At 33.3% G+C, this 26939-nt stretch overlaps 1 protein-coding gene across 7 annotated transcripts in view; it reads right to left on the reverse strand.

Moving 5' to 3' along the window:
* Positions 1-381: 381 nt before the first annotated feature.
* Positions 382-26939, reverse strand: part of SRP54 (signal recognition particle 54) — a 75453-nt gene continuing 48895 nt past the window's right edge. For all 7 annotated transcript variants that reach the window (XM_077126960.1, XM_077126957.1, XM_077126958.1 and 4 more), the window contains 14 exons: positions 21176-21267; positions 20182-20266; positions 16229-16333; positions 15062-15128; positions 14924-14981; positions 11829-11979; positions 10594-10742; positions 10218-10318; positions 9500-9586; positions 8279-8352; positions 7935-8043; positions 3981-4151; positions 1753-1848; positions 382-887 (listed from right to left, as the gene is read on the reverse strand). In XM_077126960.1, the coding sequence (XP_076983075.1) occupies positions 796-887; positions 1753-1848; positions 3981-4151; positions 7935-8043; positions 8279-8352; positions 9500-9586; positions 10218-10318; positions 10594-10742; positions 11829-11979; positions 14924-14981; positions 15062-15128; positions 16229-16333; positions 20182-20266; positions 21176-21267 (1437 nt within the window). In that variant the 3' untranslated portion in view covers positions 382-795. The remainder of the gene's footprint in view (positions 888-1752; positions 1849-3980; positions 4152-7934; positions 8044-8278; positions 8353-9499; positions 9587-10217; positions 10319-10593; positions 10743-11828; positions 11980-14923; positions 14982-15061; positions 15129-16228; positions 16334-20181; positions 20267-21175; positions 21268-26939) is intronic.

The following is a 26939-nucleotide window of genomic DNA, read 5'->3' on the forward strand; positions in this document are numbered from 1 at the left end:
TTCCCCATTAACAGGTCTATACACTAGTAATTATCATCAAAGCGTACCAGTTTCTTCAAGTATATTTTTGGGATGTAAGAAACACAAAAAATCTGGCTTTAAAGAAACCAAATATTGCCATTAAGGCTTTAAAAATATGAGATAAAAAATGCAAGTTATATAAAAAACACATATTGTGAACTATAACCAAGTTTTCAATTTTAATTTAAGATTCCTAACACTCATGGTTAAGTTATTATAATCATAATTCTTTTTAAGTTATATTTCCAGGCATAGTTTTAAATATGTATCTATTGGCTTTTCAATCTACAGTTTTACGTACTACAATGATAATCTGAAAACATAAAGTGAACAACTCGTTAACTTAAAACCACTTTGAAATTTATTTTTACAGCACTTTTATTGAGACATCATGTAACTGCTGACCAGAACTGTTAACAAATGTAATGCTTGGTCTCTGAGACAATTAAAAATCTTTAAGTACTAAAATTTTACATCATGATTTGTTTAACTTAAGAAGTGTTATGATGGTGAAAACTAATAGAAGGAAATCTAAAGCAAAAATATAATGATTCCCCCCCCCCAAATATATATATATTACTCCCTTACATCAAAGGGAGGGAGAGAAGAAATAAAGAAAAGGGAAGAGGGAAGAGAAAAAAGACAAGAAGAAAAAGAAAAAGGTCAGAAAGGCAAGAAAAATACTCTTTTTTTTCCCATTTAAAAAGGAGGGAAACGCTGAGGTCTCAGCAAATAATGCAATCAGCAGAGTCAGTTTATATTAAGGCATCCTCTTTACATATTATTGAATCCCATCATGCCTTTCATATTGCCAGCAGCACCCTGTTGAAACTGCCTCATCATTGACTGTAGTCCTGCCATACCACCTAGAATGAAAGTAGAGTAAAAACAGAAAAGTATTAAGCAGAAATTTAAATATTTATTGCTTTTGTATAAGCAGGGTATTAACTTCTAAAAAATACTGGGTGCTGAGTGCAATTTAGTCATCAACCTTAAAGAACACACCAACTAAAAATCTGTATTATCACCAGTATCCTCATCATACAGAATGAATAATCTATGCCATGGAGTTTTTGTAACAAATAAATGACTTCAAAAAGTTAGAACAGTACCTGTCAAACAGCAGGTAGAAATAAATCTAATAAAAATTTCTTCTGGGAAGTATAAGAGTCTTATTGTAAATATTATTAAATTATGTAAAAAGTTTTCAATGGGGTTATTTCATAGGACTTATAGGAAGAAAAAAATTCACCATTTATTGAACGTCTACTATATGGCCAGTGCTGTACTGCACATTTTCATATACATTAGCTCATTTAATTTTCAGTTTCCTGATGAGTTATTATCTGTAATCTGACTGAAAAGGTGAGGTTCAGAAAGGTTAAAAAAGTCTTCACAGGTTAAACTGTAAAAGTGGAACTTGGATTCAAAAGACTTATATGATTTCAAAATTCCATCTTTGAAAATACCCAGGTTTCAAAATAGAACAAGTATTAACAATAATTATGAAGGGTGCTCAAAAATCACACAGGTGGCAATACAGAAATGAATAAAATTTAAGTTTACACAGTACTATTACAACCATTCAACTTATGATTCAGATGGCCATTTCCTTGAAGTATACATGTTTGAGGCAGATTTTCATAATGTCACAACAGAGAGTTTGTGACTTAAAATCAACTCTTATAAATCAAACTGTAGATTACAAGCTGATAACCACTTCATATTTACCCATGTGATGGAGAACTCTTGGATCCATCATTTTAGCCATTTGTTGATTCAATTTTGCCATTTGAGACTGACTCACATTCTTAGACATGTCACCACCTGAAAAAGAAAAAAAATGAGTAATATAGAAAAAAAATGAGTAATAAAATCAGGTTATCATAGAAAGTTTGACAATTGACTAAGTACAAAAAAAATCACTTACAGTAATCACGCTAACATAATTATTTCTATATATCCTCTTTTGGTCTTCATTCTCAATTCAATACATATTTTTTAGGAAGAACAGGTTAAATTCTATCCTTATGCAATTAAGGAACATTTAAGGAACTTTTGTAAAGGCTATACTTTTTGTTTTTATTTTATTTATGCTTGTGAATAAGTCACTATAAGCAAAACTCTATACAGTGGTTATTAACATGAAGAAAGATTGGATTACCAAGTGAATATGCATATTCAAAAATGTGAATATTTGTTATATCTAAGAACCTCTTAAAAGACAGTGAAACACTTTAGATAACAAATAATGCGACTCATTTCTCAGGGAATTTTAACACATTTAAACAAAACTCCATAGTAAAATGTATCACCAATGAAAAGAGAAGCACTCTAGGACAAAAAAAAAAAAAGAGCTATTCAGTGATATTGTTCATACTTGGACATTCTTAGCCAACATCTTTTTGAAATAAATTTATTTTAATACTTGTTGACTTTATGGAAAATTTAAAAATTTTTAAAAAAGGAGGACTGGACAGTTGACAATTGCTTAGTTCTTTGGAAAAACAAAATGATCTTCTTACCTCACAGAACACACAGCAAAATACATACCACATAGAATAAAAAGTAATGCAAAAAAATAAAGTTTAAAAATAAAACAGAGTAGGAGAGGGCAGGCCTCGGTGGCTCAGTAGGCAAAGTTCTTGCCTGCCATGCCAGAGACCTGGGTTCAATTCCTGGTGCCTGCCCATGTAAAAAAAAAAAAAAAAGACTAGGAGAAAATCTTATATCATGACTATCATGATATAAGAATGGGGAAGGCTTTTATGAGCATAAAATAACCCATAAAGGCAAGATAGATAGGCTTGTTGACATTAAAAATGAGAACGGCTGTTAATTAAAAACTATAAACAAATATAAAAGGCAATCAAAAAATAGAGAAAAAATAATTATAGGCAGAAATCAAGGATTTTAAAGTTTTTACAAAGAAATAAGGCTGGTAGTTGAGTAGTAGAATATCTGTCTGCCATGTGGAAGATATGGTTTGATTCCAGGCCCATGCACCCAAAAATAAATAAATAAAATAAGGGAAAAATATAGAACAAATGGACAAAGAACATCAACAGCTAATTTACAAAAGAAATCCAAACCACCAAATGTATGAAGAAATTTTATACTTAATCGTAATTTTAAAAAACCAAAATATTTGACAATTAAGTTGGAAATGATAATGAATTATTATAAAATATATTCAGTACCTATTATATTTCTATCAAAACAGACAAAATTCCTGGCCTCATGGAAGACCATACAGAAAGTGAAGCTCTCATTTCATTACTAACAAGCATAAATCTGTGCAACACAGCTGAAAGATAATCTAGAAATAAAATAAGTAGCAAAAGCCTTAAAAATGGTCATTTCTCATGGGATCTTGTCCTAATGGAAATGTAAATAGGCATAAAAATAGATACACATGAATGTCTGTCACAAAATAATTATATTGCTAAACTAGAATCAGTCTAAATGTCCAACAAAGAGGCATGAAGCTAAACATACATTCATAAGTGGAATACTGTTCAGTGGTTTAAAAAGTATTATTTTGAAGACTATTTGAAAATATGGAAAAATAGTCATTGTACATCAGACAAAAACAGAAGTTATATCAAATGTTATTTGCAATAGGACCCATGGCATTCTCTGTGAAGTAAAGGCAATAGGTAAAACTTTACCTATTAAACCTTCTTATATTCTCCAAATTTTCGGAATATGTGTGTTACATATTCATAAAAGTAAAGTCAGTTATGTTGGATTTTTCCCACAAAATTAATGCCCATTACCTTGAATCCCAAAACAGATAACTCATAGATCATGATATAAATCCTAGAAGTATGTGAATATAACGAAATTCAGTGAATTTTCCAATAGTGGCAGTACTCTACGGCTTTAATTTTCAGTTTCTCAACTTCCTTCTTTCCTTTCAGTCTGATAACCAATGATGAGTTTGTTATTTTTCTTACCTTTGAAAAGTCCTTTGATACCACCCATCTTTTTTACCATCTGTGCAAATTTGGTATATTGTGTTAAAAGTTCTTGAACATCTCTCGTTGACACACCTGATCCTCTTGCTACTCTCTGGATTCTTCCTGGTTGCTTACTAAAAACCTTGGCACCATCTGTACTGTCAAGTTCTGTAGGCAAGAGTCAATTGTTTTTACTTATATATAATTAACATTCAACATCAAAGCAGTTATGTGCAAATAAGCAATATATAACTTTACAGAACTTAGCTGAGGTTTTCAAAAGAGATAATTATTTTTTCCTTTTTATATTTTGAAATATTCTAAACATATAGGAAAAAACAAGGAGATAACAGTCGAACAACTACAGAGATTGAAAACATGTTACAATTTGCCCATTTGCTTCTGATTTTTAAAACTTAAATCCGGAATAAAATTTATAATATTCCTAGGCTATAAAAACAGTAACACTAGCACAAAAGTAGTTGTCCTAGAACAGCACATTCTGAGAATCTTCAAAACTTGTAACCCTAACCTCTTCTACATCTCATATCCAACCACAACCACCCCCAGTCACCAGAGGTATATGATGCCTTTTAAAAAAGAATAAAAGAGCTCACTTAGTTCTACCCAAAATGACTAAGTCACCTTTTAAATAAAAAATTTAGCCTATATAAACAAGCAAAAAAGGAGGCAGGTTCTGGCTAATATCAACAGAATATATGTTATATTTCCTATAATCAAGTAATTACTGTTTAGTAGAATCTTTATCCTTTCTGTACCATATAAAGAATGAGCTAATTTCCTCCGTGTTTTAATAATTTTTAAGATTATAAACCACGTTTTTTCTGGCTTTAGCGGCATACAATCTTAGAAATGGAATGAATTTTAGTCAGTATTTCCATTATTTCTTTGTTCCCTATTACATATGCCAATGTGGCCATCTAGCCTTGGTCTTAATATCCCCAGGAGAAATAAACCATTATCTACTGTAGAAATCTATGCAATTCAGTATAGTTGTCACTATGGTACATCTTTTCACATAGAAAACTGAATCTAATTACCTGTGACTTTTTCCTATTTACCTAAATCTCTTTTTGCCAGGTATGCAAAATAAGGTTTCAAATTTCGAGAGCCACCATGGCTTCTGTGAATTTTCTCTAGGTGACACATAACTAACGCTTTTGACGCTTCTTTTATGCAATGGCCTAGAACCCCACTGAACATCCAAATTTCCTATATACATGTTTTAATTAGTCTATATCCCTCTAAGGATGTTGTACAGAAGTGAACTGAAATCCAAGGGAAGACTGATCACCAATACAATGTAACTTAAACAAAATTATCTCATAATAAAGTTTTAGTCAATTAAAACCTGTAAATCTGTTTAATAAATGCTTTAAAACTGTATCTTTGGGTGGGCCATGGTGGCTCCGCAGGCAGAGTTCTCACCTGCCATGCCAGAGACCCAGGTTCGATTCACAGTGCCTGCTCATGTGAGAAAAAAAAAAAAACACACCTATATCTCTGTTACAAAATATTTAGGAAAGATGCATCCCATTCCTTCTAGGAACTCAAATTAAGTGGGACAAAACAGATTAAACTAATAACTGCAATAAATGCACACTATGGCAAGCAGTATGACAGAGTTAAGCAATAAGTGGGAAAGGACTTAAGAAAAAATAGAAAACAGGAAAAAGTTTCATACTAGTGGTTTCCCTTTAGCTGAGTGGTCCTAAAGGACAAGTATGAGTTAGTAAAGAACAGAAAGGAAGTAGAACATGTCTTCGTAGAATAAGTGAAAAGAAGTTTTGCATGGAAGGAACACAGCATTGGGAAAAACCTACAGATTTAAGAAGGCGCAAATGAAAGTAAGAACAAGATTATAATAAAGGACTTGAATGCCATGCCTTGGAGCTTGGAATTCATATTAAAATGATAAAGAACTATTGAGCCACAATTTTGATCACAGAACTGGTATGTTTAGAAAGACCATTCTGATGGTAGTAAGGAAGACCAAAAAAAGGAGCGACAAAACAAAAAGGAAATGTTAGTAGGTAAGAAATATGAGGGTGTGAACTACTGCGGAAACGTAGAGACAAAGATAAGAGCAGAAATTATTAGAAAGTAGACCCCAGTAAATTTAGGGTGGCATGAAAAGAAGAGAAATGTAACAAAATAAAGTTTCAGTGGCTCAGAGATTTCAAATAGTCAAAAGGTCATTCTGAAGTTATTCTTATGCAGCATATAGATAGTCCTTTTCAGTTTTTGGTGTATTGGAGTAGCTAGAGGGAAATATCTGATACTGCTGAACTGTAATCCAATAGCCTTGACTCTTGAAGATGATTGCATAACTATAGACCTTTTAAGGTATGATTGTGTGACTGTGAAAACCTTGTGACACTACCTTTATACTGTGTGGAAACAGATGAGTAAGAAAATAAGAAAAATAAATAAATAAATAAATAATAGGTAGGCACAGGGGGATGGGATATTTGGGTGTTCTTTTTTACTTTTATTTTTTTATTTTCATTTTTGGAGTAATGAAAATGTTCAAAAATCAATTATGATGATGAATGTAAAGCTATACAATACTGTGAATCACTGATAGTACACTTTGGATGAGTACATAGTATGTGAATATATATTTCAATAAAATTGTATAAAAATGTAAAAAAAAAAAGTTGCTGTGAGGACAAATGGATTAATATGTGTAAAATACTTAGACTTGATGTATCTGCAATTATTCATCCTAAATGCCAAAAGTTTTGTGGTGTTGAATATACAAAAATGAGAGAAGCACAATTTTATGTGGGTTATTATCAAGGTCTGGAGCTCATAAAACATGAAGAGACTACAAAAAATAAGCATCAATCAATCAGGTAGTACATAAAGCACAGAAATGGATGAATCATTCAGGAAAATGGGCAAAATAACAAGAAAAACTGGCTGAGAAAAGAATCCTGAAGCATACAGTCATTTAAGGGGTGAACAAGAAGTGAAAGAACAAGTAACAAGAAAGTTAAGGGTAAAAAGCAAGGAGACTGGTATGATGGAAAAGGTGATTAACAACATCCAATGTTGTAGAAGTCAAGGGAAATGAAAAGTACACACTAGGGTAGATGACAAACATGGTTATTAGAGACCTTTGCATGATCTATATCAGAGTTATAGTGGGAAGAGATTTTAGTGGTTTGAAAAGACTACAAACTGTTCTTTTAAATAGTTTGAGTGAAAAGTGATAGAGACATACTAAACGCTAGGGAAAGAGGGAAGGCTAAGAAAATGTTATCTTATGAATATTTGTATGTGATGGGGAAAAAAATCATAAATAAGGAGGGAAGAGGATCTACAAAAGTATTTTACTGATGGAGAGGTCCTTCTAGAAGCATGAAGAGTTCCCAGCCCATGCACTGCCCCCTCAACGTCCCTGACCACCATAAGAAAAGAAGCATGAAGGGAGAAGAACAGTCATGAGTGTAGTATAGGATTACAGAGATAGACAAGTGTACCTCTGAGAAGACTGAATCTTGAGGGTTTTATAGCAAAAGAAATTTATAAACATTACTTATAGTATCCCTGACTTACAAACTTCCAAAGCACATTAGTGAATTAAAGCTCTGAGGACAGTCAAAATAAATAAATTTATTTATGTTTGTTTAACACAGCATCCCCCCAAATTCAGTTGACTGAAGAATCTCTCTTTTAAGTTACTTCTATCAAAACCATGGAGAATTTGTGTTCTTCCCATGGAACTCACTGAAAATGTACTAAACATTTCTCTCAATAATGACATCAATCAATAATTATAATCCTTTGAGGAAGACCTTTCAAGCTGCTACAAATCTACCTAACAAAAATCTTTCAGCCATAATTTCCTCCATATGACAAGAATAGCAGCATTAAACTCTCAATTTGCTGATAATTGTTCTCCTAAGTAATCTGCCATCTTACCTTGATCATTCATACTATCCATTATTGTCATTAATTTCTTTAGTCTTGCCATCGACTCCTGTTCATTTCCTTTGCTCATAAAATCTGTTCCAAAACCAGGGATCATCCCCTGAAACAGACATATTTAAACCAAACCAAGAATAATTGAAGATTAATTGTTCAGAATGTCCACATTCAATACATCTTCAATTTTCAAAAATATAATATTAGCTTGAATTTTGACATTATCTTAAAACATCAATTTTTACCCAAATAGCAAAAATAATTAAAGAAAGTACATGTATTCTTAGAAATTTTAGTAAAGAACAAACACAGGAAGAAATAAACTGTTTAGGATAACTAACCAAGATCTGACTGAAGGGGCCCATTTTCATGATGTTTTGAAATTGTTCATACATGTCTCGCAATGTAAACTGACCTGAAATACAATTTAGATAATTCAGACATATTAGAGGATTTACATTTCCATTCAATAAAACTAATTTTTTTCATTAATCATGGGTTCATCTTAAAGCACACATAACTATGAGCAAAATCAAGAGTGCTTTAGAGAAACATGGATACAAAGAAACATCTTATTCTAGAGAAGAAAAGATGGGCATATAGAAATACACAAGAAATTTGAAAACAAGGCAGTTGAGCTATACCCACTAAAATGACTAAAATTTAAAAGCTTAACAACTGCAACTAAAAGAGAATGTGGAGCAGTTGAAACGCTCCACATCAGAAAATCACTTCAGAAAATTATTTGGTGTTCCATAAAAGTGTAGATGTCCACAACCAAGAAAAAGGATAAAGTACAGATGAAACACTACTCAGAAATAAAAAGAACTCCAATGTGGAGTGAAAAAAATAATGTGTGTATATAATTAACCTCATTATTTAAATTTCTTTTTATATATTTTAATATACATAAAACTTTATAAGTAAACAGTTTGTTCTAATTCACTTTTTTTAAAAAATTGGTATTATTTTTTCTTTAATAATCAGGAAAATGAACTGGGGAAACCATCTGGACATGAGGAAGATTTAATGTAACATTCAATTTCTTTAGATAAATGATATATTTAAGGTTGTTAATTATTTAATTACATGAATTTTAGTAACTTACATCATCCAAGGAATTTTTTCAAACTAATTAAGTATCTTAATAAGTACATAACTTCCTCTTTGTTCTAATCCATTTTTGGGGAAGTTGGGGGTGGGTACCGAACCTGGTCTGGGAACCAAACCCACGTCTCCTGCATGGCAGGCGAGAATTCTACCACTAAACTAACCTTGCACTGCCTGTTCTAATTCACTTTTAACCTGTTTTATTTCAAGGAACTCAATGAAAGTCTCAATTTTAATCTTAAGGCCATTTGACTACAAAAGTAAAAACAAAGTTAGTTATTCTATAAATGCTCAGACGTCTAAGATTAAAAATGATTTGTACATAAGTCATTTGAAGTCATAAACATTTGAAGAACTGACTCTAACAACAGATATGATCATTTCAAACAAATAAATAGTAGATTCATCCAAAAGAAGACATTGAGATAAATAGTTTTTTGTCACTCACATACCATGTTTCAACTTCTCTATAAGGGCTTCATTGTCGTCCAACTTCAACTCATTGACTTTATCTATCAGTCCTTCAATGTCACCCATACCTATAAGATCCATTAAAGAAAAACTGCCAATTAGTAGCAAACTCTGCTTTATGTTACATAAAATACATTCACATACATAATAAACCTATGAGGTAGACAAGTCAGGTATTCCTCATACTTTACAGAGGAGAAAAGTTAGAGAGGTTAAGTGGCAGCAAAGAAGTGACAACTAGCCAAGGTCTTAAATCCAAATCCCATGCTAACTATAACACCTTGACACATTTAAAATATGTTTTATAACATTAATACTGTTATTACTGCCCATGCACTCCCCCCAAAAAATCAGCAAATGGTGCTAGGATAATGGGATATTTACAAGGAAAATAATGAAATGTAAACCCCATCACATAGCATACAATATATATATAATATTGGTACTACTACCACCACATATTTTTGTATTATGCTATAAAACTGTTCCAAAGAACTTTCCAGTTGGTATCTCATTTTACCACTCTAATCATATGAAGCAGACAACCAACATCCCTACTTCACAGATGAGGAAGATAAGCCATAGAAGGAAATTATTTTTCCAAATTAGCTAGTGAATAGGCAGGATTAAATCCTGATCTGTTATAAAGATCCATCCTATTTTTGGGAAGTTTTGCCAGATCCCCACCACTATACATACCAAGAAGTTTGCTGATGAAAGGCTGTGTTTTGAAAGGTTCAAAGTCATCAATATGTTCTCCTGTGCCAATGAAAATGATTGGACTTTTTGTGGCTGCAACCCTACACACAAAAAAAGAAAACAAACCTCAAAAAATAAAATTTCCAGCAGATTTCCAAAACTAATTAAACAAAGGTACATAGCTCAAGTTTCTTTTTACCAGATAAAATAGAAGTAACAGAGAACTTCTCAAATTCTGTTTCTATTTAAACTTCTTGTATAGATCATATTAGGTTCATTATTGGCATTTTTTTTATATTATCAATTAGAATGCCATAAATGCAAACACATAGCAAATAACCTCAAGACATAAAATGACAGCACCAATGACACTTACGCACTCAGAGCACCGCCTCCTTTTGCATGGCCATCAAGTTTTGTCACTATTACTGAAGCTACATCTACTTTATCTTTAAAGGCCTTAGCTTGGGCTTCACAAGCCTGACCAATGGAGGCATCCATCACATAAACAATGTTATCAGGTTGCTAGAAAGTTTAAATAGAAAAGACACATATTTTCACTGATCTTAAACAGATTTCATCATTCTACCTTATAGAACAATATTTACTAAAAATAATTACTCATTCAATCAATATATATTTGTTGAAGGAGTACTATGTATAAGGTACTGTATAGGTACTTAAGAAAAAGTGGTAAATAAGAAAATCCTTGCCCTCATGGAACCTAGATTCTAGACAGAACAGATAGACAATAAACAGGTAAATAATCATTTTAAATTTATAGCTATTAATATGGTACAAAGAAGATCAGATTTTAAGTGTAGGAGGCTTCTTTATGTAGAATAATCAGAGAAGCCCTCTCTAGAAGTAATATTTGAGCTAAGACATGAGTCAAGAGGAAACAGCTACGCAAAGACCTGCAGGAAGGGCACTGTAGGCAAAAGGAACAGCAAAAGGAAATCGGAGAAAAGTAAAAAAAGAACAAGAGCATGCACTGAAACCAAAAGGAATTAAAAAATTGAGTAACACTACTGCCCTGAGATATGGTTAACTAGGACAAAATAAAGGCACAGTTAAAAAGAAACTCATCGTTAATCAGTAATCAAAGAATAACTGCCAACACCCCAAAGGCTGAACATGGCTTCCTAATACATGCTATAGATACTTATAAACTGTTTCTTGTCCCCAAGATATTTTCATCATAATTTCAAACAAGAGACACTAAATAATGATTAATATTCTTTAGATGCATCATTTGGAAAACTTTCACATTTTGTTTAAAGTAAATGTTATAAATTGCATTTAAATAATTTATAGGGGAAATTAGACTAACATTAAGGGTTAATCATAAGTATTGCTTATGCTGACTTTTCCTATACATATAAATAGGATAATTCAGTCAGAAAGGAAAATTTTTTCGTACTTATGAAAATTTCATATTTAATGGAAATGAAAAATTATCAGATTAAGCTCCTATCACAAAGATACAGGTATTCAAAACAGAAATAAATTCCTGACTTACAGACACGGAATAATTTATATTCATCATAAACTCAACCAGTGGTTATAATTAAATTAAAGTATAGCAGTTTTACACAGTAAGTTACTTACTATAGCATTAGCAACTTGAAGCATTTCTTCAAACAAAGAGTCTTCTTGTTTATGGCGACCACTTGTATCAACAATAATAATTTCAAAATTTTCATTTTTGAACTTTTCTACTCCTTCAGAGGCAATGATAACTGGATCCATTTCTGTATAGCTATTTAACATGAACAAATGATTTAACAACAAACACAGTGGCAAAACTTCCAAATAATACAAATTTGGAAATCTTTAGTCTACCTTTAATCTATTTTGAAAAAACCAAAGGATCACAATTGCAACTCAGAACAACAAAATCATACAAGCAATAAAAATAACAATCTACTTCTAGAACAGCATGATTCAGTATCCAATTTTTCAATTAAAAACCACACGAATCTGCTACATGTCTTTTCATGAATGAGTTTTGTTTCCCTCAATTTTTTCATATCTCTAATAATTGAACTGATATCACTTAGTGTCTTATAACTACTTTTCTATTTAACACCCTTTTGTAAACATTTTATAAAACCCTTAAAAATATTCTTGTAAAACATAATTTTTAGACTAAATAGTATTCCATCAAGTGGCTATATTATCAATTATTAAGTGAATGTCCTCTTGCTAGACATTTGAGGGTTTTCCAATTTTGGAACATTAGTATATAATGATTGTATGTTTCTTTCAAATTGTGTTACACCATACTCTAATTCACTAGAGTATGACTATTAATGCTTTGGGCTTTTAAAAGTAAAATGTCCTCCATAAAAGTTTAATCTCATTTCTATTTCACTACATTTTCACAATCACTGACAAAAATTTTTTCAATTTGAGAATCAAGAAATGAGATCATATTTTCATTGGCATTCTTTTGAAGTAGCGGCTACTTTTTATACAGATAAGCACTGTCAAATAAAAGGACATATGTTAAAAAATGTTGTTCCCCCAAATTAACAACAAAAAATCAAGTAGGAATATACTTAATAAGAATAGGTATGAGACTTAAAGGACAAAAATCACTTTAAGTACATAAATTTTTTGTGTGTGTGCATGGTCTGGGAATCGAATCTGGGTCTCTTGCATGGAAGGCAGGCATTCTAACCACTGAACTACCCGTGCATTCTCATAAATTTTTTAAACAAAAAAGATACAGGCTTCAAAATAGACAGCTGAAAATACAAGTAGCCCTGTGTCTACCATGCCAAAAGATTAAAATATTCCAGATCTGTAAATTCAACATTAGAGATGGATACAGATAAAATCCTTCACTAGCCCCATTCTATTTCTTCCTTGCAGAGGTAACCAAGATCATTAATACTGTACTCTCTATAAACAGTACATTTTTACAGTTTATATGAGCAAAAGAGAGATTTTTTCATTAAATGGTACTGACATTTCTTAATCAACTTAATTGTGAGCCCTATTATACTATGTTTATTATCCCCCAATTTTTACAAGTAGTTCTTATCACACGAAAAATTTCTTATTATTTTTAATCCACCTGGTAGAAAACATCACAAAAATTTCTTTCAGGGAAAAAAAAGTTAAAAATAATGAACATACCATTAAAGTAATTCAGAATATAGGGGTAGGGAAGACATTATCTGTATTTCAGAATCTCATCTACTTTTTGAGACCAAAGGAAGAAAGGTTTATTTTGTCCAGAAGAACCTAAATTTTCTATACCACGTAACCTAACTCAACCTGTCTAGACAGATCATTTAAACAATCCAAACACAGGGAGCCCAGAATAAGCGGTCCTTTAATTCTGTTCGGCTTAATGTAATGCCTGGACATATACCAGAGTATATTAAGCAGATAATAAAAAGTATTGGCAAAGTCCCTTAAGAGATAGGAGAAAAAGAACGGAACTATTGAGCTTCACCATCAAGGAATCCCCCAATACTGTGTCAAATTTTAGGGACACCGAAGTCAACAAGCCAAGTGTGGGGCTTACTTTTGTGAAACTTATGTAGGTAGTGGAGAAGCTTAGCTTACTTATAGCTATGCTTAAGAGTTACTTCTAGAAAACCTCTTTTGTTGCTCAGATGCGGCCCCTCTCTCTCTAAGCCCAACTCTGCAAGTGAAATCATTACCCTTCCCTCTACGTGGGGAATGACATCCAGGGGTGAAAGTCTTCCTGACAGTGTGGGAGATGACTCCCAGGGATGAGCCTGGCCCTGGCACTGAGGAATCAACAACGCCATTCGGACCAAAAAGGAGAAAAGAAGTGCAACAAACAAGGATCAGTGGCTGAGAGAGTTCAAGTAGAATCGAAAGGCTCCTCTGAAGGTGACTCTTATGCACACTCCAGTTAGATATTGCTACCTATCATAGTTTGCCAAATCCCAACCAAAACCATTGCAGACAATCCTAAAGAACACCTAGGGCATTATATAAGATTCTACAAAGTTTCAATGCTCTAGGATTACTTTCAAGAAATCTACAACTTCCAGATGGGCCCCTGGACCAGATAAGTCCTGAAATGGGGCCAGACTTTGTAGAACATCAACTAGTTCCATCCCCCATCCCATATTATGGATAGCCCCTTCCAATGTGAAAAAGTTAGAAAGGGCATAACCCAAATACCCCTAAAGAACGGGAGAAAGATCAAAGGTGATGGAGGAGTTTTAAAGAAAATGTAGGGTTTAACAAATGAATATGATTGCTGAATCATTATATCGATATTTTTTTTCTGTTTCTAGTATCTTAGAGCAGTTAGAAGTAAAAATAAAAAAATGCGGAGTTGTGACCCATACCAAACTCTGAAATCAGTTCTATAATTAATTGTCATGATGTGCTTTGAAATTTATTGCTTTTTAAATTTATGTTATTTTTCACAAAAGTCTATTGTGATGATTTAAAAAATCACACACACACACGCACACACAAAGTACAGGCAGAGATGTGAATAAAATAGTGCCTACTCTGATCTCCAGACTTGATCAGAAAGGTCACATTATAGTAATAAAAGATAATAATTTTTTAATTATACCTTACTTTGTTCCAGGAAGAATTTAAGCTAATAAGTATATATCAAAATGTTATCAGATAGCATGAAATATAAAGTCACACAGACAAGGCAAAAAATATGAATATCAAAACAGAAAACAGACACCTACCTTCCATAGAATGGAATTCTTGCTTTGGTAGCATTCTGTTTTAGTTGGTCAAAAGCCCCTACGAGGTAAAGAGTTAATGAATCCTCAAATTTGAAAATAAAAATGACAGAAAACAATTTTGAAATTTCAACACATTACCTGCTCTGAATGTGTCTGCACATATTAAACAAGTCTTCCAACCTTTCCTCTGATAATAATACGCTAGCTAGGAAAGGAAGATTAAAATAAAATTGTGTCAATAAGTATAGACTATCATAATTTCTTGTTTACTCTTTTTATTCACTTAAGATGCAAAGTAAAACTGTTCATAATTCTTTTGAAAGTAATATTTTTAAAGATTTTTTAATACAGCAATTTCTTAATTTTAATTATCATAGAGTCACATTCAAAGAATGTAAAATGATCAAGCAGCAAATGACCAAAGCAAAAAATTGTTAACCACTGTTCCTTAAGTTACAGCAAACAATAACAATCCTCCAAAAATCATTTCATCTTTTAGTATGTTTGTTTTAAACTATAACATATTTGAAGTTTATGAAAATACTCTGGTGATAAAGCTGAGGCATCTAGGCAATGGGGTAGTATAATGGATTTAAAATCAGCACAAACATATGCAAAATGATCTGCATTATGCTGGTGGGACAGTGAAGACCTGAAAAGGGAGTCTTCAGCCATAGGGGATAAAATAAATTCTCCATGTTCTCTTCTCCAAAAATAATATACATATCTCCTTTAAAGGAGAGAAATATTTTTTTGAAAAAAGAAATAGCAAAGTTAAATACTAGTCTATCACTCCTACAAAAAGTAATCATGAGATGAAATACTATTGGTTAATAAGAGGGAGGGGTGGGCATGATAAGTATGAGCTTTTTCTTTTTTATTTCTTTTGCTGGGGAAATGCAAATGTTCAAAAAAATGATTATAGTGATGAATACACAACTATGTGATAATATTGTGAACTACTGATTATATACCAGGTATAGAATGTTTGCGTATCAAGAATGTTGGTACGTTTGTTTGTTAAGGTTTACAATAAAAATATATTTTAAAAAAGTATAGAATGTTTGTATGTCATGAATGTTGGTATGTTTGTTAAGGTTTACAATAAAAATATTAAACAAAAATAATCATAAGAGACTTCACAATAGTTTCCTTATTATTAAAAAAGAAAAGCTATTACAAAACATTGTAGATCTATCAAGGAATACAAAATTGTAAAGCAACAACACTATAAAGCCTGGCTTTGACATAAATAATTCATACAGATAAATTTTCTCTGTGAGTTTTTTTTAAATTGTTACTGACCTTTGAACATGTTGTTGTTTTACCACTCCCTTGCAATCCAACAAACATGATCACATTTTGTTTTCCTTTAGTGGGTGTCCATGCTTTAACTCCAGGATCTACAAGCTACATACCAAAAAGATAAATATAACATTGAATATGTGACAAATATTTATTCATTAGCAAAATTACAAATTACATTTAAAAGAGTTTCTGGGTCAGTTAAAACTGCAAATGTTAAATTCTCCAATGCCAAAAAATATTCCTGTTCTAATAAAGTTATTATTAGAAGGCTAGTAAAAATAATCACCAATTTTATAATAAGTCAGCAGAAAAAAAAAAGGTTAATATATGGACAGTCCCCAAACAAACATGAAATAGACATTTCTAAAGTTTATTAAAAAAAAAAGGTAATTCATGAGTCAGCTGGTTGGAATTTGGAACACATTATTTCTATGCAGTCATGAAGTCAAACAATAGTTAATGTCCTAGACCAGGGTTGGTAAACTAAATATAAATATTGTTTTACAGGAACACAGCCATGCCCATTCATTTACTACAATAGCAGAGCTGAGCAGCTGGACAGAGACCATAAGATCCACAAACCCGAAAATATCTACTATCTAGTCCTTTAAGAGAAAGTTTGCCAAGCCCATAGCAGACTATAGCATAAAGGTCACAAACCATATTTTACCTGAACTTAAAATTCATTTGGTAGAGAAGGAAAGAAAAATGTATTTCTCAGGCAAAGGATTTGCCTTAGGCAAATTCTGAAATAGGTAAAATCTATCTTAAACATAACTCACTCCCCTACCTCCTACATCCTTTCAAGTGAAAGATGCTGTCCTATATTTACCTCCATCTTTATATCTCATAGTAGAATCAGTCACTCAACTATTTGGTATATATTTTCACTATTTGGAACATAAACATTTTACTGAAGAGTTATTTCATAAATCTATCTTTTCTTCCTCCCACCTCCTAGAATAGCAATTCTCAGGTTTTTGGTTTCACTTCATTTTATATTCATGGTAGCTTACAAAGGTTAGTTACAATGTGGAATCTAAAATCATATAAACCTTCATACTGTTACATTAAAATACATTAGTCTAGTGCATTTCCTAATATAACTTATGTAGATAGTTTGATTGAACACCATAAATACTTAGAATCTCAGGTAGGACATGAGATTTTGTTGGTTTGTCCAGAGTGATGCCCCAATGAATCCCACAGTGATTCGATCAGTGAGTAGAAAAGTATTTGCAAAGCCTCCTTCAGGGAATGGTGAGAACGAGGAGAAATTCAACTTCCCCAAGTTGAATTCTTGATATTCTCACAAGCAGTGTGGACAACAAAAGCTATAGGCAGAGCCCCTAGTCTTGGGTTTGTTCATATGAAACTTAACCCCACAAAGGACAGGTCAAGCCTACTGAAAATTAGGCCTAAGAGTCACCCCCAAGAGAACCTCTTTTGTTGCTCAGATGTGGCCTCTCTCTCCAGCCAACACAGCAAGCAGACTCACCACCCTCCCCCTGTCTACGTGGGACATGACTCCCAGGGGTGTGGACCTTCCTGGCAACGTGGGACAGAGATCCTAGAGTGAGCTGAGACTCAGCATCAAGGGTTTGAGAAAACCCCAGAATGAGCTGAGACTTAGCATCAAGGGATTGAGAAAACCTTCTCGATCAAAAGGGGGAAGAGTGAAATGAGACAAAGTGTCAATGGCCGAGAGATTCCAGAGTCAAGAGGATTCTTATGCATCAAGTAGATATCATCTTGTTATCCAAGATGTAACGGAGAGGCTGGAGGGAACTGCCTGAAAATGTAGAGCTGTGTTCCAGTAGCCATGTTTCTTGAGGATGATTGAATAATGATACAGCTGTCACAATGTGACTGTGTGATTGTGAAAACCTTGTGTCTGATGCTCCTTTTATCTACCTTGTCAACAGATGAGTAGAACATATGGAATAAAAATAAATAATGGGGGAACAAATGCTAAAATAAATTGTTTGAAATGCTAGCGATCAATGAAAGCAAGGGGTAAGGGGTATGGTAGGTATAATCTTTTTTTTTCTTTTCTATGTTCGTTTTATTTCTTTTTCTATTGTCTTTTTATTTCTTTTTCTGAATTAATGCAAATGTTCTAAGAAATGAATATGCAACTAAGTGATGATATTGTGAATTACTGATTATATATGTTGACGTTTCATTTGGTTTGTTAATTTTTTTAATTAATAAAAAAAAAATCCATTAGTTTGTCTTGCACTTTGAATGGATCTTATACTGTTGTATGATTTTGTAACATCACATTAGTCAAGTAGAAGATACTGGTTTATGGAGTTATGCAGATCTCCCATTGCTGACACATTTCACTATACAACATCAAAAAATCAAATTTTATAATATGACTCACCTCATCAGAAAAGGATTTAGGGATTCTGTCAAACTCAGGTTGGAGATACAAGTTTCTAGTGTTCATTTGAAAGCTTGAATTTTATAACCGGTCACAGATATTGTCAGTTATTTTCCTTAAAGTTAGAAGCTCACTTCACTGACTTTAGAAAAAATGTCTGCTAAATGTCCAAGTCTGAATAGTCAGAGATTATCTGCCTATTGTTTTTTCAAGTAAAAATGATGTTCTTTCCTCACTTAGCAATTAAACAATCATCCATGTGCTTTCTTCAAGACAACCACCATCTTTAGGAGGCATTACGTACTTTCCATTTCATTACACAGAATAGTTATAAAGATGTTATATAATCAAAGGTCAAGATTTAATACAATTAATCATTTCTACTGTTTTATCCAGATCATTGTTAATTAAGTGAAATGCATTTTTTTTTTCACTACAAGTTTAGGGTAATAAAAACTACAATTATTACTAGTATAATTTGGGGCCACTCCCTTAATCCATGCTAGACAGTTTAACCCAATGGTTTTATCTATAATTGCTTATATATTAACTGTGAAAATTTCAACAGAATGAAAAAAGGAAAGAACATTTTAGTATTATTACAGACATTTTGACCTTGTTTTCTAAACTACTGCTCTGAGATCCTACAAAGGTTCTACACACTATGATTACTTTCCAGAAACCTACAAACCTCCAGATGGGTTCCTATGCCAGATAAATCCTGAAACCCAGAGGGACAATGGTCTCCAAGAACATCAGTTAGTTCCATCCCCCATCCCATAATACTGATAGCCTTTTCCAACATGAAAAATTTAGAACGGGCATGGTCCAAATACCCCTAAAGGTTGGAAGAAAGGTCAAAGGAGAAGGAGGTGTTGTAACAGAGAAGATAGGACTTAACAAACGAATATGATTGCTGAACCACATACATATTTTTTTAGTCTCCAGTGTCTTGGAGTAGCTAGAAGGAAAACCTAAAATTGTGGAATTGTAACTCATACTAAACTCTGAAATCTGTGCAACAACTAATTGTGGTGTGCTTTGAAATTAATGTTTTGCATATACCGTGTTTTTCTGCAATAAAAATAAACTTCACTAATTCAAAATTGCTCATAATGTAGACAAGAGCTGGGCTATATGATCAGTTCCAAGGAAGCTCTTTATACATGAACAGTGGACAAAAGAATTCTTGCCAAGTGTGAACTTTTTACACAAAAGTATTACCCTCACTAGGCAATATTTGATGAATTTTGATGTTTGAAAGAAAATAAATTCACAGCAGCCCTTCATCAATTAATCTGAATTAGTGAGGTTTTACTCTTGCAACTTGACTTTGGCATTCTTTCCAGGATTAAGTACTGGCTTCAAATCTGTATCAGAAAATTATATGATAAAAATAGGCCACTTTAGAAAACAGTTAACAGTCTTTTTAATTACTACTTTAATGTATTCCATACAAACACATAAAGAAGCATTCTGAAATAGTATTCCTGTGTATAGTGCTAGTGTATTATTTGCTGAGTCCACAAGGAATCACAGAACATGTTTAATATGCCATTACCTTCACAAGTTCTTTAAATACAGCATGCTGAATCATTTTCCTTTTATTAAGACCAGATGCCATCTCTTCAAGATCAATAGCAGACCTTCATGATGTTTGGGGATGGGGAAAGGAAAGTCATTTAAGGCAGTCTTTAATAACTTAACTTTATAATAGAAGAATATTCATTATTTCATATCAATAATCTTTCAATATGCATGTAAGTACTACAAATTCAATAAGTCTATACCATAAGAATTTTACTTTGAAACAATAGACATAAGACTTCGATTAGTATTTTATGGCTTTTATATGAAATAAAAGATGAATATCTATCACTGTAAAGTACTAATTCTATTTATTTCTCCTGAAACTTATATTATACATTCTTCCAACTTGTAGAAAACAGGACTACTTTCTCTGATTCAAAATACTTGAATGGTAGTACTTCTACATTGAGTACCAATTCTCACAATATAAAAAGAGGGGATTGTCTGAGCACAAGAATTGAGATTCAAGCAGTTAATAAAGGTACTACATTATCATATCCTATCCCACTCAGCACCTCTCCCAGTAAATAACTGAAACCACATACATTACTCCTTCATTCAGAATATGGACAGAGAAATCAAAAGGGGAACAAAAAAGAATGTAATTGTCTAATAATGGAGGGGGCTTCACTGACATTTTGAACTTGAAAAGGATAAAATGGCACCACTTTTCTACAAAGATGTGAACCATTAAAAGGTTTTTATATTAAAATGTTGTATAAGACTGAATCCATCCAAATAAAGTAATGGTAAAATGGAAAAAAAAAACAATTAAATGAAGGGCACATATAGTTTTTCTTTGACTCTTCATTACAGAGACATACTATAAATGCCATCTTCCAAGATATGCATTCTATTCTCCTTCAGTGCTATATAGCAGATAGAGCTGACTTTTCTATTTAGCCCCTCACCCTCAATTCACTAAACTTAGTTTGGCCTATTTATACATGATTAATTTAACTTACTTAACATTCTCTCTTAGTTGCTTCACCAGTTTAATATTAACATCAGCTTCCAGTAATGCTGTACATACTTCTTTTAGCATAGCATTCAACACCTGTAAATAAATTTAAAAAAAACACCCAGTTTTTCATTTCAAACACATAAAAACAACAGTTGATAAGTCATCATGAACCATCATAGTTTAATAAAGTTAAAGCAATTATATACTGTTGGAAAAACAAAAACAGTTTTTCAGTTAACTTTAGGGAGATAATCTTCATTAAGTGTCGAGTTGTTTTGGCAAAATAAGTCATACATTTAGTTTTATTCAAAAATGTATCAATTATCGGGTGGGCCACGGTGGCTCAGCAGGAAGAACTGTTGCCTGCCAAGCCGGAGACCCGGGTTCGATTCCCGGTGCCAGCCCATGCAAAAAAAAAGTATAAATTACCATAATTTTACTCCTATGATAAAAATAATAAGACACTTTTAGAGCCAAAGAGCATTACTAAACAATAGGTATTATCACTGAAAGTTTTCATGTCATTGAACAGCCCCTGCTGCTGATACTACAGGAGTATATATTCAGAAAATCTGCTTTTAATTGTATTACCATGGAGCAAAACGTGACAGAAGAAAGTGCCACAGCCTCACCTAGCAGCCTTACCATTTACACTTAGAGCAGAGAAACAAAAGTTGAGAAGGAAACTAACTTCCATTAATAACTCATTTGTTGAACTGCAAGGTACTGTGGTTAAAAGGTCATAGACCATAAAGTCTTAAGAAAAGATGAGGCTTAGGCTGATGATGTATATGAATGCTTACATGGTAGAACGTAAGTTCCATAAGGCAGGAATTTTAGTCTCTTCTGTTCACTGCTATACTTCTGTTGTGAACAAAAATTCTCCAAAGAGGTAGGCCCTTGTAGTATGTGCACCAGAAAGAAAAAAATTCTTAATCATGATCCATTCCTGTATTTGTAAAGATATTGTAAATAAGACCTTCTGAAAATGTTATTTTTAATTAAAGTGTTGCCCAACTGAATGAGGTTGAGTCTTACTCCTATAACCGGAGATTTTATGAAGAGAAAGCCATGTGGAGGAAGGGAAGCTTAAAGTCAATGTAACCCAGAGAAGAAATCACCATGTGTATTTCCATGTTACAGAAAAGTTAAGAACTAAAGAATAACCAGCAGAAGCCCCAGAATGCCACATTTTTGTGGAGAAAGCATTACCTTGCTGACACATCAATTTTGAAATTCTCTTAGCCTCAAAATGAAAAGTCAATAAATCCCCACTGTTTAAGCCAACCCTTGGTATGGTATTTGTTTTAGCAGTGAAGAAACTAAGACAGTCCTCAAATTATTCTTGAATAAATTCTCTTCCTTAACTTCATACACCCTACAGAGGTTTACTGATCAGGTTTCCTTATCCCTCATTACAAAGTCTGACAGAAATGGAACTGATCTCTCCTTAGAGGGATTTCTTCTGGTTAATTCCCTATCAGCACAATACCAAGCAAGAACAGAGAGGCTGCCAATCTAAGCAACAGCTGTTACTCTAATTCCGACCAAACTACTCTTTCTGTTTCTTTTTTCTCTACCATAAACACAAAGAGCACAAGGGCTACACAAGAAATAAAAACCATTTGGAAATATGTTTTATTTACCAGAATTCAAAGACTAACCAATGATTTAGTTTATGATTTATTATTTAATGATAAAAATTATTAGAAAAAACCCTGGAGCAAAAAAATAGAAGAAAAAGATTCTATTACAGCTCTTCTAATAAAAGAACATGTGAAACTGACTTTCCATTACTGTTAAATGAAAAAGTAGGCTAAGTGATCCCTAAGATGGTACCAAATTATTTAATTTTATTATCTTATTAAAACGTTAATATCAAATTCTATAATAGGATATTTTTCAAATCTTCAAATCAGAAAACACTTTTAATTTAATCTATACTGTACCTTCATTTGATCCTTAAAACCATCTTGTAAGGTAATTACTATTTTATTAAGGAATTTCACTTTGACTTGCCCACATTTATATCACACAGCTAGTAAATGGCAAAAGTGGACTCTAACCAAAGTCTTCTTAAACCAGATTTGGTGCTTTTCCAAATGGTATCACAAAGTATACTTAAAATCTGTTAATTTTTTAAATTAACAAAATATTAAGGCACAATCGTTGGGGGTGGGGGAGAATTGTAGGGAAAAAAGTATCTTAAGCTTAGAACAATTAACAGCAAACACAAGATATTTCAGATACCGCATAAGGAGTCAGTTTATAAAATCTTCAAAAAATGAATGGGAATTTCAGAGAAAATGAATCGGAGTAGCCAAGATGAAAATACTAGCATTTTAAAAGAAGAATGCTAAAAAAGGCTAAGAATGGGAGTGCATGGGTGGTTCAGTGGTATAATGCTCATTTTCCACATAGACCCAGGTTTGATTCCCGGATCGTGCACCAAAAACAAAACAAAACAAAACAAAACAGGCCAGATATGCAGGGAAGCATATGACTAACCAAGCAGAAGGAAGCAAAATACCAAAATTTTACCTCCCTGTCAAGAGGAAAAGCAAAGATTTCCAATTATTACTCTGACATGTAAAAAGCATGCAACGCATCACTGTTTAACAATAAAAAAAAACTGCAAACTTTTTGAGTTGAAAAACAACTCTTCTAAGATCCTTTAATGAACTGAAATCAGAAGGCAAAGCCACTGGCCTAAGAAAAAGGGAAGGTGGATATAGGGAATTACAATTTATCTAGAACAAAAGCCTGCCTGGTGGAGCCCATACCAGTAAGAATACTTGCATTGTAACTGACAAATCACTGAAGTGGAGTATGAACTAGCTTGAGAGTTAAAAGCTACAGGGAATCGCTGTCTTAGGGAGACCTCCATGGTTTTATGAGTTTTGCCTAAAGAGCTCCAACAGATTCCAACTGGGAAGACAAGAGAAAAATCTTCCAACAGAGGCAGAGGAAAAGTAACCATTTTGAAGTATGTCCAGAGTAAGAAGTTCTGTTTTCCTTAACAAAGGATTGCCCTCAAAAGAAAAATAAACTATTTTATCAGAGTCTAAGCAAAATGAAAGAAGGAAAATACCCAACTCTAGCCCCCTCTAGCCTTCTTCTATCAGTAACAGGAAGAAAAAAGCTGAGAAACATTTGTGAAGTGCAAGGAACTAACTCACAAATAAAAGACGAGACCAAATCATAGGATTACAGAATGTGTCCCCTTCTCCCCACACCATACCACATAATCAGTAGGGCTCCTGTATAATATAACTGGGGTCATAAATGGAAAGAACTGCAAGGCTCAGACTTTATTTAAAATGAAATCTCTAAGGAAACCCACAAACAATGGGGAAGACAAAAACAAGGACCAACTAGAATACAGGTTACCATAGGCTAGGGAGAAGGTAGGGAATGGGAGCTGAAGCTTAATTGGTAGAGAAATTTGTTTGGTGTGATGGAAAGGTTTCATAATGGACAATGGTGATAACAATTCTGTAAATGTAGTTAGTACCACTGAATTATATATCTGAATGTGGTTAAAGGGGGAAATTTTAGGCTGTATACATGGACTATACATTTATGTCCCTAGTTAAGACATGACTCCCAGGGGTATACACCTTCCTGGCATCATGGGATTGAGAAACCCTTCTTGACTACAAGGGGGAAGAGAGAAATGAGACAAAATGAAGTTCCAGTGGCTGAGAGATTTTGAACAGAATTGAGAGGTTATCCTGGAGGTTATTTATGCATTAGACAGTTACCCCTTTTTAGGTTATAGTAGACTGGAGTGGTTAGAGGGAAGTACCTGAAACTGCTGAATTGTATTCCGGTAGCCTTGAGATTCTTAAAAACGACTGTATAACTATACAACATTCACAATGTGGAAAAAAAAGGACCAAAGAAAATTTTAACAGCAAACAATCAACAAAATTTAACTCCCCAGAGAATGAAAAAATATAAAATCTAAAGGCTTCTTAAGCTCAGTTCCTTTTTACTAAATATACCATATCCAGCTTTCAATAAAAAAATTACAAGGCACACTAAAAGCCAAAATCACAGTCTGAAGACACAGAACAAGCATCAGAAACAGACTCAGATACAGTAGAGATGTTGGACTTATCAGATCGGAAATTTAAAGTAACTGAATCATATGCTAAGGGCTCTAATGGAAAAATAGACAGAGTACAGGAACAGGTGAGTAATGTAAGCAGAGAGAGGGAGATTCTAAAAAAGAATCAAAAGCAAATGCTAGAAATAAAAAAACAAAGTAAAAGAAATGAAGACTGTCTTTGATGGGCTCATCAGTATAGTAGACATATCTGAGGATGAAGATACGTCAATAGAAACTTTCTAAACTGAAATGCAAAGAGAAAAATCAACAAAAAAGACAAAACAAAATATCCAAGAACTGTGGGACAAATACAAAAGGTATAACATACATATAATGGAAATGCCAAAAGAAGAAGAAGAAAGAAAGGAACAGAATAAATATTTGAGGTAATAAAGGCTGAGAATTTTCAAAAATTAATGACAGGAGAGAAGAGTCTCAAGATGGTCCACATGATACAGAGGTTGTGGCTTGGCATAAACGGATGCTGCAGTAAGCTGGACACTGATCTGACAAGATAGGAACTGCAGAAGAATGGACAGTAAGGTAGAGAGATCAAAGAATCTTGGATTTGATTGATGCTGCTTGGCAAGAAGACAAGGAAGTTTGCAACCCAAACAAGACATTAGTGTCATGACAGAACTCTTTAAAGAAATGGACAGAAACAAAGTGGACAGACTTAGCCTTACAGTACCTCTATAAGAACATTCACCCATTTGAAACTGATACCTGGCTCCTTTATCATGAACAGGTTTTTTTTTTAGTACAATGATACAAATCATTTTCTTTCCATTTCCTAATTCAGATTTTCTAGTGATAAATCAACACTCAAAAATGCATATCCTTATGAAGATAGTTTGATTGAACGCCATAAGTACTTGGAATCTCAGGTAAGACATGAGATTTTGTTGGTTTGTCCAGAGTGATGCCCCAATGAATCCCACAGTGATTCGATCAGTGACTGGAAAAGTATTGGCAAAGCCCCCTTCAGGGAGAAATTCAACTTTCCCAAGTTGAATTCTTGATATTCTCACAAGCAGTGTGGACAACCAAAGCTATAGGCTGAGCCCCCAGTCTTGGGGTTTGTTCATATGAAACTTAACCCCACAAAGGATAGGTCAAGTCTACTTAAAATTTAGGCCTAAGAGTCACCCTCAAGAGAGCCTCTTTTGTTGCTCAGATGTGGCCTCTCTCTCCAGCCAACATGACGAGCAGTCTCACCAGCCTCCCATTCTCTGCGTGGGACATGACTCCCAGGGGTGTGGACCTTCCTGGCAACATGGGACAGAGATCTTGGAATGAGCTGAGATTCAGCATCAAGGGATTGAGAAAAACCCTAGAATGAGCTGAGGCTTAGCATCAAGGGATTGAGAAAACCTTCTTGACCAAAAGGGAGAAGAGTGAAATGAGACAAAGTGTTAACGGCTGAGAGATTCCAAACAGAGTCGAGAGGTTATCCTTGAGGTTATTCTTATGTATCAAGTAGATATCACCTTGTTGTCCAAGATGTTGTGGAGAGGTTGGAGGGAACTGCCTGAAAATGTAGAGCTGTGTTCCAATAGCCAAGTTTCTTGATGATGATTGAACAACGATAAAGCTTTCACAATGTGACTCTGTGATTATGAAAACCTCGTGTCTGATGCTTCTTTTATCT

This window comes from Tamandua tetradactyla, chromosome 14 (assembly GCF_023851605.1).
Source record: "Tamandua tetradactyla isolate mTamTet1 chromosome 14, mTamTet1.pri, whole genome shotgun sequence".
In the NCBI taxonomy this organism is placed as follows: Eukaryota; Metazoa; Chordata; class Mammalia; order Pilosa; family Myrmecophagidae; genus Tamandua; species Tamandua tetradactyla.